This window comes from Platalea leucorodia (genome assembly GCF_965183815.1).
Source record: "Platalea leucorodia genome assembly, chromosome: 5".
NCBI classification, from domain to species: domain Eukaryota; kingdom Metazoa; phylum Chordata; class Aves; order Pelecaniformes; family Threskiornithidae; genus Platalea; species Platalea leucorodia.
Genome location: NC_138827.1, coordinates 96,227,323 through 96,240,474, shown reverse-complemented (window position 1 = coordinate 96,240,474; position 13,152 = coordinate 96,227,323). Strand labels below are relative to the sequence as shown.

Genomic DNA, 13,152 nt, shown 5'->3' with positions numbered 1-13,152 from the left:
CGCTCCCAGTGGAGCCGCGTTGACATACTGGGACCAGTTACACTAGTAAAAGGCAGAAGCGAACAGATGCAATAGCTTATTTTGAGCAGCAGCAGTTCTTCCATAGAAAATTGTTAGAGCATTTTTTCCAGTTTGTGCAGCCGTGGGTGCAAATACTCGTTGAGACACAGGTATTGACACGAGATCGAGTGGCCTCAAAGTAAGGAAGGTCACTTTTCCACAACTCAATGTCAGGAAATGGCTGCAACACCCCTTTGCAGTGGGTGTTAGCAGCACTGGGAATGCTTCCCATGGCATGAGCGGTGCCGGCATCCCTCCTCTTCCTCCTTCTCCTCCTCCTCCTCCTCCGGCCACGAGTGCTGGTGCCAGCCGTGGAGTCAGTTCTGCAGGGGAGCTCCCCGGGAGGGATGGGTAGGCTGCACTGTGTCTCCTTACCAAAACATTTTCCTTCAAGGCTTTCTGTGAGCTTGCACACACACACTGAGCTCCAGTGCTCATTCATCTCTTCTGCTCTGCGCCCCTTTACTCTAACTCTTCCCAGCTTGTGGGGCTCAAAACACCTGTGAGGTACACTCACAAATGTCCGTATTTTAAACATAATTTTAAAAAATAACGATTCATTCCAACCATCTTTACTCATGCATGCAGAGACGCTGAAGTCAGCAGTTACCTGGAGTAAGAGGAAATTCAAGGTGCAAGTATCTCATGAAGAACATACCATGAGTATGAAGCGGAGACCGCTGAGCTCCAGTTGCTGTCCTTCTCTCTGCGCCCGTCGTTCCTCCTTTGCATACAGTACTTCTCTGGATGATGCTTGCTCCCCTCCTCTGTGTCATTACAAGTGTGTGCTCACAAACATGCTTTGGAAACACATTACTTCACATCAGATCTTGCTCTGTAGGTCAGAAGTTCACCAGGATACAAGAAATTCCTGGCATCTGCATTTTGCCCAGCACAAAAAGCACCAGTGTCCCTTAAAGCTGTAAATAAATAAACAGAACAAATCCCTTTAAAAGTTACACAAAAAACGGCTTTTAAATAAAGGAAGAGATTCGTCTAAAATTCCACGTAAAAGCATTTTCATGCCGATCTCCTCCTTCGCTAGCACACAGCCGGCACGCTGTTCCTCCCCGGGGACCAGTTGCGCTGGGCGAGCTCCAGTGCCTTCCGCAGGGAGACTGGGGACACGGGCACCCGAACGGGAGGGCAGCGTCAGCCCCTCTGCTTGGCGGCTGCTGCTGCATTTCTGGGGGGAAAAAAAAAGATTTTGGACAATTTTAATGGTATGTCTCTGGAATCCTTGTTTTTAGGAGCCTGCCAATGGTTAGTTCCAAATAGAAATCAGACCTTGTCATGCCGTATGCTTTATTTTTGTTCAAATACCTTTCTTTTTCTGGGTGTGCAGCCCCCGGTCCCCTGTCCCCCCTTTCTGACTTGTATAGCTCCCAGGTAAAATTCAAACTACAGGAGGGTGCTGGCGTGTGACTTAATAAATTTATCCTTTGACTTCCACGGCTTCCCCTGCTGTCACAAACAACTTCTGATCTTAAAAAGTGACGCAGCAAACCTGAGCCAATGGGAAAAAATGGTGGGTTTTTTTTTTTCAACATGATATAAAGCCAAATGTATACAGCACCAGGAGGAAGCTTGTCCCCAGAGTGGGACTATTAAAGACAGTTCACTTTTGCTGGCAAAAGAAATGCAAAGAAAAGGCAGCAGTCACGCTCTGCAGAATATAACTGATACCTGAGAGTAAATTATTGTCAGTATTTGGTAATAATTTTCAAACCTTAGCTCAAATATCTGTATGCTTTGCATATTGGCAAATGATAGGTAATGGCGCAGAATAAGAAGTTACCACTGTAATTGGCTGCGTGTATTTTATTAGGCTCAGATTATGCTTAATCTCATCACTGAGGTGTTTAAATTAAAGACAGCTTTGGATAATCATGTCCCTTTAGTCAGTGGAAAGAGTCTGACAGGTACAGAGAGAAATTCAGATCTGAGATGCCTGAACATCCACCTGCAAATTGGGAAGGGTAAACCTGGTGCAGCCTCTCCCAACGATGACTCAAAATGCTGTAGTTTAAGCCATTTAGGACCAATCCCTTCTGCTTTGGGATTTCCTATGTTCAGGAGATTCGGGGATTTAGTGGAAGCTGTTAATAGATAGAAACCTGAAGGTCAAAAACCCCAGAGAATTTGATCAAGTCACATACATCCTGCATATGTATTTCCCTTCAAGAATGAGGGAGAAGCTCAAGCCCCAAAGAAGTGTCCAGTACGTGCTGGAGGGGTAGGGCAGAAGCTGTCAGGACAATGGTTTTGGAGGAAGGTGCCGGCGTGTGATGCTCTGAGCATAGCGGTGTCCTGCTTTGAGGTGGACCCAACACCTTCTTGCCTCTCATGCTCTGTCAGCCTTTGCTTTCTTCTGCCACAGATGAAGTACGGATGGGAACGGCCAGCTGATGTGGCCCAAAGTGTGCTGCCCAGAGAAGGGATCTACCCTGTTTACATGCTTTCATCTTCTTTATGCCAACCAACAAAAATAGAGGAAAATACTTTGGAATCCAGTTATTGCGTTCTTTGAAAATTTTATCTGTGTAAAGTCATCTCTCTAAACTGAGCAAGACATTTTCATGCCCACCTCCACAGCTTTTTCACTGACCCTCCAAGTTCACCACACTCAAAGTCTTGGGTTTTAGCGATTACTGCATTTGCTGTACACAGTTTCTTTTGTGTGCATCCTCAGATGAATAAATGTGGGACACAAGCTCCCGTGTGGCTGTCGCTGAAGTCTGAATCCCTGCCGGTTCCTGGCGAGAGCAAGCGGCTCACAGCATGTGCTACCTGGCAGGTCTTCTTCGGGGGCACCAAGGACTGCTGCTTGTTTCGGATACCCGTTGCCGTCAGGAACTGCGGTGACTTCTTTGTGTATCTCCTGCAGCCTACTCAAGGATGCATGGGCTACTGCGCAGAAGGTGAGGATCAGTAAAGTATTTATCAATAAGATTGCATGTGCCTCTCTGGCTGTGCGTTCAAAGTTCCTGGTATTGCAATACACATCTCGGTGACCTTGCGAGTCAAGCACTGCTCCCAGTAAGATGCAGACCATGTAGAAAATAAATCAGCGGTGGTCCAAGGTGTTCCTGAGGAATAGCTATTATTACCAGTGCAAAATGTAATCTGGTGTGTATTACTGAAGTGTTCTTCGCTTGGTTACAGTTCACATGTAACCTTTCCTACTGTCTTTGCCTCCACTTTGGCTTGAAGTTACACAGCTAGTGAGCGGAGGCATCTCGGTTTTATTGAGGCCCTGTATCCAGGATACTGCATCTAAGGTCTGTTCTTATCTTCTATAATGCAGTATCCCCCCAAAAAAGATAATTCTGAAACTCTGGAAGGAAAAAAAACCCCACAAACTGATAACATCTTTTTCATGACATTTATATAATTACGCTCATCAGAAATAATTTTCAGCCTACTGCAAGAGATCTAACCTCTGTTCGGTAGCTAGGAAACAAAGGAATAGCAGAAAGCAATTGCTCACTCAGTTAAACCTTCTGAACTTCGGAGCATGTTCAGGTGCATATAGATTTAGTCAGAAAAGACAGTGCTTTCTCAAAAAGAAAAAATTACCTTTATACTTTCCTTTCAGCATTTTTGGACAAGACATGACACACTGAGAAACTAGGGTTATCATCTTTCAATCAGGCAAAATTCAAGCTTAAATAAATTTTAAAGAGAGAGATATCTATTTTCTTATCTTTATCAATATTTTAACATTCCCACATGAAGAAGAGCAAGGAAAAAAGGCTCAAAGAAAGTGAGATTAATTCACTATTTGAAATAAAAAATATCCATTAAAATAAATGAAACTCCTCTTTAATTTCCACGATTCTTTCTCAAGAAATGACTTTTTAACTGAATACAGTCATTTTCCAGTTCAAGCTCAGCTTTTTTTAAACTATAATTCCACTACCCTTGAATTGAAGAATATTTTTACTAATACCTTTTGGATGATTAGTTTTGTCCTTTCTATTGATCCATACCTGTTTAGTAATGTAAATCTGCCTGCATTTTACCTAAGAGAAAGTTTATCCCTTCCCATCCATTCCAAAATCAACGACCTTCTGCCTTTTTCTTACCACTGTTGTTGAAGCTTTCACCTTTTCCCTAGGCATTTCAGTGAGGTCCAGCTCTCCCGAGTCTTTAACTTCTTGTCTTTAGGATGTTTTTGCAGTGTCATGTGTTGGATGGAAAACACCCAAAGGTGAAGGTTTTTATTGGGGATTGTTAACTCACTGTCTTAAATTCAGCTGTGAACATTGCACCACGGGAGGCTCTACGCAGCCCCAGAGCCGGGTCCAGCTGGCACCGTCGTGGCTTCTTGCCGGGGTCAATCCCCCAGCCCCGTCCGCTGGAGGCTTGGGAACAGGACGCCGGTCAGCACTTCTGAGCTGCAAAACAAAATGAATTTAAAGCTTCATAGCCTGGCAGAAAGGACACGGCTGGGAAAAGCAGCGTACGTGCTTGCAATTCTGCCCACATCCTCCCATGAGCTGATCACCTAATTTTGTCCTTGTGGAATAATTTCCTGCAGAAAGTCATGACGTGAGCCACAGTTTGAGGCAGCTTCCCTTAGAAAAAAAAAGAGAAAAGGATATAAACAACTGGCTCTTATTCATATTTTAAGTAACTTGTTTCTTTTTCTTACCTCTTGTTATTTGCCCTGGACTGATGTTAACATATTGGTTCTTCATTCTGCTGTAACAGCCTCATACCTTATTCCCTCGGGCTTCCATAATATTTTCTACACTCCTCCAAAAAAGGTTCTTAATTTATCCTTTCAAAGCCTCTGAACCAGCTTCATGTTCCGTTTGAGTCCAGGTCTCTAGAGATGAAAGAACATCACCCTACAGTATTATATATCTTTTTGTTTCTACTTTCTAGGCGAGTTTAACAGGAAGAAAAGTTTCAGACCCCATTACTTGTTGAAGCCTATAGAAAGCAGGCTGTATTTTTAGAGCAGCAGCATTATTCTGGGCAGAAGGAGACTATATTGAGCAGACTCAGCCTAGGTATGTCCCAGAACAGCCTAGAAAGGATCTTCACAGCCCGACAATATGGGCTGGGTGCTCTCTGAGAGTCAGTTTACCTCTGCAACATAATTATTTCTCTTATCTCTTCTGTACTTATTGCAAAACTTGGATCAAAAGGCTGTGCTTCAGGGGAATGCAAAGCTGATGGCCTTTGCCAGAGTAATTAATTTGTATTAATCTGAGTGCTTCATTTCAATAACATTTCTCTTACTGAAAAAAAAAAACCCAAACAAAACAAAACACACAAAACCAGGTCAAATATTATAACAACAATGGGTAGTCAGTACACAATTAACAATTTTTGCATTTCATATGAAATCCATTTTCTTACTTACATAGTTAATAATCAAATCATTAGAATATACCACGTAGTGTTTCTCCCATGTTTAGCTATATTGAAACCTTCTTGTTGAGTGAACAATTGTAATATTAAAATAACATTTTGTGCTACATCCTTCTTTTGTTTTCTTGTTCCAGACAAACTCACAAGCCTGGCTTTGCAACCAGTGATAACTCCCGAGCTTGTGCAAGGTCGTGTCCACCTGAAGTGCACTTACAGCCGCCCCTCCTCAAAGCTGCCGCTCCAGTACACGGTGGTCTGGTCGCGCCTGTCCACCCCTGGCAAGAAGGAGCAGATTCAGCGCGACACCACCCTGCAGTCATTTTCTTACATCGAGATGAACGGCTTAAATCTCAAATTGGGAGACACGGTAATGCCGCCCTGCCTTCAGCAAAAAAGGTCAAACACTCAGGGGGATCAGACCCTTTTCTTAAATCTTTGTCGTTTTTTTGTTAGTGCTGCTCCTCACTCATTATACTTACAACTTCTGCAGAAAAAAAATACTGAAACTGTTTCACAACAGGGTTATTAAATAGCTCTTACCAGATTCAGGATCTGTAACATTTCTTTGAATTGCAGTGAGTTCACGGAAGCTATCCATTTTACTATTTTCTAAAGGCAACTTGAATATTTGCACTTACGTTACAGCTTGAATGCCATGAAGTTGGTATGAGTAGTAGGTACATGTGCCTGAGCCAATTTTTGCTTAGCACTTTTTTGTATCTTGCAGGAGCGAGAATTTGCAGTAGAGGCAGACTCAGCTATATGCACTCAGTAATTTTTATACTCATGGACCAGAGACACAATAACATCTTTTCACAGAAAAGAAAGGCAGTACATTTTAAAATAGAGGGAGTTTTATTTTATGGTCTTTTTCATGGTGTTCTGCCTCTCTGATTCCAAATTCTTGGTTCAATAGCATACTGAAAGATAGAGTTCATTTCAAAACAATCTTTAAGAAGTGTATTTGATGGCTTACGTAGCAACACAGATCTAATTTCAACAACAACAACAAAAAAGAAGCCAATACAAGATGTGAAAAAAATTGACTCGTGTATGAATTCATGGCCTTTCATGGTACAGAATCAAGACTTTTAAAGTTAAATTAGGTTCATAACTTTTATAGGCAGAGAGCCATTAGTGATGCTACAACAAACTGAAAGAATAAACAGGGATAATGGCCTTGTGTTAAAAGTAGGTTGGAAATAGTCTTGGCATTTTGCAGCTCTTCTTCGAGATATTTAAGATATTTAAGAAATGTGAATAAGCTTTTTCCAGTTCTTGAAAGGATGAGTCATTTGTAACAGTAGCACAACCTAGATAGTTTTTTCTCATTTCTCTTCGTAATTACGCCTCCTGAGTTCAGAACCTGACTGATGCTGCCCTCACTTATATTATAACGAGGCAGACAATTCTGCCACTTTAAGACAAGTTTGTGTTACGAAGAGATATTTTCATCAAAATAATTTCACTTGCAATCACTTCAAATCTAGTTTTAACAGTCCTGAGGGATTCAGAGAAAATATAGCTCTGTTAACTAGTAGCATCACCAAATCTTTATAAGACCATTTTTATTACATTAAGATTTCAGTAAGCCCTTCTTTGTCCTCTGCTGAAACCCGCATGTTTAATTTAGCAGGTTTAGTGAGACTAAAATGTTCTCTTCCTTGCTAGATTTTTTTAAAAATGTCTTCATGGCCTATTTGACTAATTATAATTATCCATAAATCATCACTGGTGAAAACCAAGCAATGAAGCCTCAGCTGTAACTGGGAATTCAGTTTTACATAATAAAGATCAAAAAAAGTATTTCACCATGTTTGCCATCCCACTCTGGGTGTCTAATAAGAGTCACAAAGGGACAGACTCTCCTTTCACCTCCAGTGGTGTAGACCTGAAGCGACTTAGTAAGCGTTGGTACCATACCACCGCAAAGGAAAGGTGATGCCACTAAAGGTAAAGTCAGACCCCAGGGACCAAACTCAGCTGCACAGAGGCAGTTCGGAACCTGCCACCCGCCCAGGAAAGAGGCAGGTGGAAGGCTTTTTTCTCAGGCATCTTTAAAGGGAGGCCAGATCCCCACTGATAAAAAACATGTTAGAGAGAAGACAATGAATCGGGGCCACTTTCCAGTTCTCTTTCCCCTTCTCCGTGCACAACCCAGCGGCAGCATCCCCACGGCTGCGCACTGCCAGGGCACGCGGGTGACATTCAGATCAGAATTTGTCCCCCGGGATGCGGAATTTGCAGAGTTTTAGAAACTGCTTGCTTTTTTTAACCTACTCATCATCTAGCTGCACATAGCCCGAATTTGGTCGCAATGCTTTTATAGCCTGAAATCAGCATCTTCTCTGTTCATTTCTTGATAAAATAAATACAGCCAAGCGAGAAGAATTTTTAATCACCTTTTAGGTGATTGATACCTACGCTATTTTTTATCCGTCAGAAAGTCTCTGGGTAATAGGTTAGTCACATAATAGAAGATATATTGATATATTTTAATGTGCAGTCAAACCTTAGAGAAGAGTTGAGATTTACCGGCCAACTTTTCTGAACTTGTATTGACTAAACAGCCAGTTATTTTTTAATAGGCATCATGTGTGCTTTTCTCCCCCATCTTTGGGTTCCAATTTTGTTATTTCAGACAGTAATGTTGACAGCATAATGTTCACAAACCTATTGCAGCCTTAAATAAATCTATAACATACTGTTATTTCTATATAAGCACTGAAAGACGCCTAGTCCATCTGATATGAAAATCCTGGCATTCCTAAGCCTTATTTAGGCAATAGTGACAGAGGTCATTTCATTCCTTGAGGCACAGCCATCTATAAATTATAGCGGCACACTGTAAGTAATGAGTTATGCTAAGAAAGAAAGGTGTTTAGAAGAAAACCGTGCAGATTTTGCTCAGCACAGCAATCCAAAAGTTCATACAGCGAGGAGAAATTGTCACCATACATAAACTATGATGCACATTGTAAGATAAAAATATTTAAGTAAAACCGGTCTGTCTGAGCTCTGTGCTAGAAGTGGCCGTTTCATGTGGCACTCTGCAACAGCAGAGGAATACGCCCCAGCCAAAAAGACTGTAAATTAGCGCCTCAGTACAGAAAACAACTAATTTTTCACTGACAAGGGAAGAGGAGTGAAATTTCCCCCTGCTTAAATACTAATCCCAACTGAACCACTGGACTTGACAAAATCAACAACAGAAATAGGAAGACCTGCCTATTTGTAGGTCACACCTGAGTTTAGAATTTCTTTCTTAACCTTCAGGTAGAAAATGAGGAGCATCCCCACAGAAGCAGAGCTCTGGGGGGACTTGGACAGAGATTTTAAAGCAGAAAGGGTCAGAGAAATGATGAGCAGAACTCTGCAGCTGATAAGACACCTCACTACTACCCTTAGTAGATGGTCAGCCTCCACGTGCTGATTGGCCATTTGGCAACTGGAAGAAGCTGCTTGCTTTATATCTAGCGAGTAGCAGGGTGACTAGAGCCGGACTTCCCGCTGTGTCAGGTCACACTGCTGCACCAGCTCCCTCCCTTCTGCAGCCAACAGCCCATCACCGGGAGCGATTTGTGTTCAAAAGCTTTAAGGACTAGTTTATTAATTAACTCAAAGTCAGATTCTCCCTTCTTTCCCCCTTCCCGCTAACCCTTCTGGAAAGCCTTCCCAGAGACTTTGTTCCTACCCCTTTCTGCAGATACCTACAGCCAGATCATTTCTCTGAGCTAATGAGAACTATTTTTTCCTCCAGCTTCCCTAGAAATGCCATCCTTCAGCTCTGCTCATCCTTTGCTCTTTTCATCAAGGCTATAAACCACAGCTCCCTCCCACATGCACTCCCCAGCTCCCAGCAGAGTCGCTCCTCGAGGCTTTTCTAACCCCAGCCCATTAGCATTTAATAGAGCAGACAACGGCAGCTCAGAGGTCTTGATAGCCATCGCGAGACACTCTTTCCCCTGCCATGATCGATTCCCTGCCCAACCCTTCGCCTGCAAGCCATGAGCATGGCTGAATGACTCTTACCTTTGCAGCCCCAGCCTGCCTTTTGACGTGGGTGATGTAGCTAGGAGGGTAGATCCAATCCTGGAGTTAATAAAGTTAATCACCCACAGCTTGGGCACCTGCACCTTATGAGCAGCATGCAGACTTCCCTGCCCTGTGAATGGGAAGAAGTGGGTATTCCTAAAAGGTACCTTATATTGAGAAGGGAGCTCCCCACAGGTGGCCAACATAAATTACTGACCCGAGCAGCATCCCTGAATTCCCATACCTCTCAGGATACTGGATGTCCAGGTCAGGAAAGTGCCTCCATCTACTTGTTAATCCAGACCTTCAAGTCCTACTCAGATGTCCCTGGCTGTATGTAGTCTTTCAAAGATCACTACCAGTAAAAGTAAATATTTCAGCTTTAAATCATCGCTGTTGTAACTGTGAGGCCTCTGGCAGTACAACACAGCTCAAGTGCTTGCTGGAGAGATGGGAAATGGGTAGATGGTCCTCCGAGCTGTGAGTTAGGTGCATGTCCTGCCTTTCCCAAGGGAGCATCCCACCCCCAGGGCACAGGCCACACTAGGAGAGGAAGCAGGGACCACAGCCAGGGACCAGCACGTGCATTTGCTTCTTTTCTCTGGTGACTGTTTAGGTAAAACACAGGAATGGTCCTGGTGGGCAGACCCAAACTCCATACTCCCATCTGCCAGCTCTCCCTGTTTTGAGGACAAGTGCTGTTGCACCTGGGATGCTGTTGAGATGGGTGGTGGCACCATTTCTGGCAGTGCTTTGAGAAGCACACAGCGGAGGTTGGCTTTCCTCAGAGCTCCTGAAATTATCTAGCAAAGCTAGGAGCCTTCAGAGATACCGGACTGAAGAGCAGAGATGGGTTTTGATCAGAAAACAAGTATCTCCTGTTTTGCCTTTGGGAACCCAAGCCCTTACCTGAGCATGGCTGGGAGAGGCTGATGAACTTGCAGCACGGCCATGCTGGATGCACCAGCAAGCGTCCCCCTCCGCACTCCCGCCTCTGCGCACGCCGCCTTTGAAGATGGCAATAAACGTGAACACGACTTTCTTTGAGCTTTTCTGTCTCTGCCCTCGGCCCTGCGTCTCTCACTACATGCTTAAGCTGCCACAGATGATCCCTGAACTACATTCAGAAGTAATTAAGGGCACAGAAAAGGGTGAAACTGGAGACCGTTTTATGTTGAAAATGAGTATAAACAATTGATTTGGGGGAGCTTTGGATTCTGAGAGCTCTGAAAAAAACCCACATTTTGATGTGCAAGTTGTTAGAGGTAAATTTGCTGGAGATGGTGACAGGTCATAGGATTAAAATACTCTCCCGAATTGTTTCCCAGAGCTACCCAAACCCCACCAAATTAATGACTGAATTCTGCTTTTAGCTAAATACGCTGCTCCCCAGGTTCACGGCAAAGTGGGAAGGAATGCAATTGATCCCATGTAAGGGTGGAAATCTGCTCTGACACGCAGGAAAGGAGAAACTTCTTAGCTACCAGGGCCCTTTTCTATCAGAATTTTGTGCCTGAAAGTAGTTTTCCACCCTATGGGAAGATCTGCTGGCACATGGAGGAAAGGGAGCAGCCTGCACCCAGAAACAGTCTGGTCATCTTGTCTGAGGGCATCCTTACATTTCTGTCCCTTAAAAGGGATGATGAAAAATTATAATTTGATTTCTTTAACAGATCTGATGAGCTTGTGGAAAAATACTGCCTAACCTGTCATGGCCATCAGCATACTGCTGTCAGTGATGCTTTTATCTCTTTGCTTTAAAAAGGCTGCATCCTGAGATGGGGGGGTGGGGGGAAGAAGAGAAAAAAAAAGTTGATTATTGAACTGGAGAAAAAGAGCTAGTATTTAGCTGAAGGCAAAAAAACCTCCTCGGAGTGACTATCACAATAATTATGTGACAAACTGTCAACCTGTAGCTCAGTAGCCGATGAACATATCTGCTGATTGTGAAGTGAAGTGTGCACCTAACAAGGTAAAGGCACTACAAGGGGAGGAATGATATAAAAGACAGAAATAAAATGTAACTCATAACGGCTGTCTGTACATTTCGAATTTGCAAAGTTTATGCTAATCTCCAAAAGTGCTGAAGATAGAACTGGAACGGACTGGTAGTCTACAAATATCTCAGCGTATCGTTACAGAGTAATTTTTGATTTTAGTGTTCAGTGCTTTATCAATAAAATATACCTCTAAAAAATATATGTGAGAAAATACAATGCTTGCAGGGAATGAGGCTGGATTCTGACATTTCCCAGGATGTCACTTTGGGGAAGATCACAGGGAGATGCCTCCATCGGCGCCGGGCATCCTCGTGCGCGACCCTGCTGCCTCTCATTACAGCTCCCTCCTTGGCAGGAACGCTCCACGTGGCACGCTCAGAGGGCTTTCTCCCTGTGAATATTTTTGGTAAAAAGCATCAAAGCCAAAAGTGCAAACAGCCCGGCAAGTGTAAATATAGTCTCTGCAACGCAGGTGCATTGGATCTGCTCAATGAGCTCTGCAAGGGGATCGTGGGTTTGGGTTTTTTTCACTAGGGGGAATATACGTTATCTGAACTCTTTCTCTCTTGTCACCGCCTTGTCAGATCCCGATTTTGCAGACTGTCCCCATGGCAGCTGTAGGAGAAGCAGCAGGAGGAAGATCAACGCTCACCTTCTGCCTTCCCAGCAGAACTTTTCTGAAAACTTTGTAAGCTGAACATGAGCCTTTAGGGAATGCTTGGAGATAAAAAATATCTAATGATATCATAGGCTTATTACCTTGAGGAGAAAACAACTTGTTTTCCTTTGGAGGCAAACTGGCTAACTACAAAGTATCTGAGGAATTTTAACTATAAAGTAGCTCTGTGAGGTCTGTCGTTTTTTCCCCCAGTACACCCAGTACAACCTCAAGGCTTCCATCTAGTTAACGGAACAAATAACACCATTTTCACTGGGCCAAAGTAGATGGAGCTGTCAGCAAAAGAGTGAGAAACTTTATGCAGGTAAAAATGGCCCAAAAGGCACATAAACCTGGGACCGAGCTGAACTGGAAATGATCCACCTGAAGAGCACAGAAACACTTGATTTTTCCCATAGCCATCCAAATCACGCTGTATCGCCGGTGGGGCATTTTCGTTGTGCGCAAATGAGTTAGGAAAGAGGATTCTTCAGTTTGGAGGAAACTCATGACTTGATGGTAATGAAGAGGGATTTTTAGAGTGGTAAAAGAAATATTTCAGGGTGCTAGGCAACTCATGCCCACACTACCATATGACTCTGGGAATATCCTGGTTTTGAGCCTGTTTTGCTGATGAGGGTCGTGCCTGAGCCGGCAGGTTAGAGCTACCGAGAGCAGTACGGCCGGTGGGTGATGCTGGAAAATCCATCCAAAGGAGTTTATCACAATGGAAAATAAATTAAGTTGGTCTGATTCCTCCTCATGGGTTACTCGAGGCTTAAAAAAAGCAATAGCTATAAATATGCCATCTGACTATTTGGAATTGATTTAGTATGTCACAATCTGTTACTTCATTTCCGAGAAGAGGCCAAAAAAAAAATTCAGAACTACAGTTTCAGAGCCTATTGTCATTTGCTTTAAGGAAAATTTCTGTAGTTTAATCTTATGATCCTAGAAATGATGTTATCAGTGTGGGTTTTCTGAAACCAATGAAATATTAAGATGGCAGATGGT

General features: G+C 43.3%; 1 protein-coding gene across 1 annotated transcript in view; it reads left to right on the top strand.

Moving 5' to 3' along the window:
• Positions 1 to 13,152, top strand: part of LOC309591782 (von Willebrand factor D and EGF domain-containing protein-like) — a gene marked incomplete at its 5' end in the record, with an annotated part of 180,394 nt that overhangs the window by 46,095 nt on the left and 121,147 nt on the right. The window contains 2 exons of the mRNA XM_082314548.1: positions 2,753 to 2,981; positions 5,580 to 5,812. Coding sequence (XP_082170674.1) covers positions 2,753 to 2,981; positions 5,580 to 5,812 — 462 coding nt within the window. The remainder of the gene's footprint in view (positions 1 to 2,752; positions 2,982 to 5,579; positions 5,813 to 13,152) is intronic.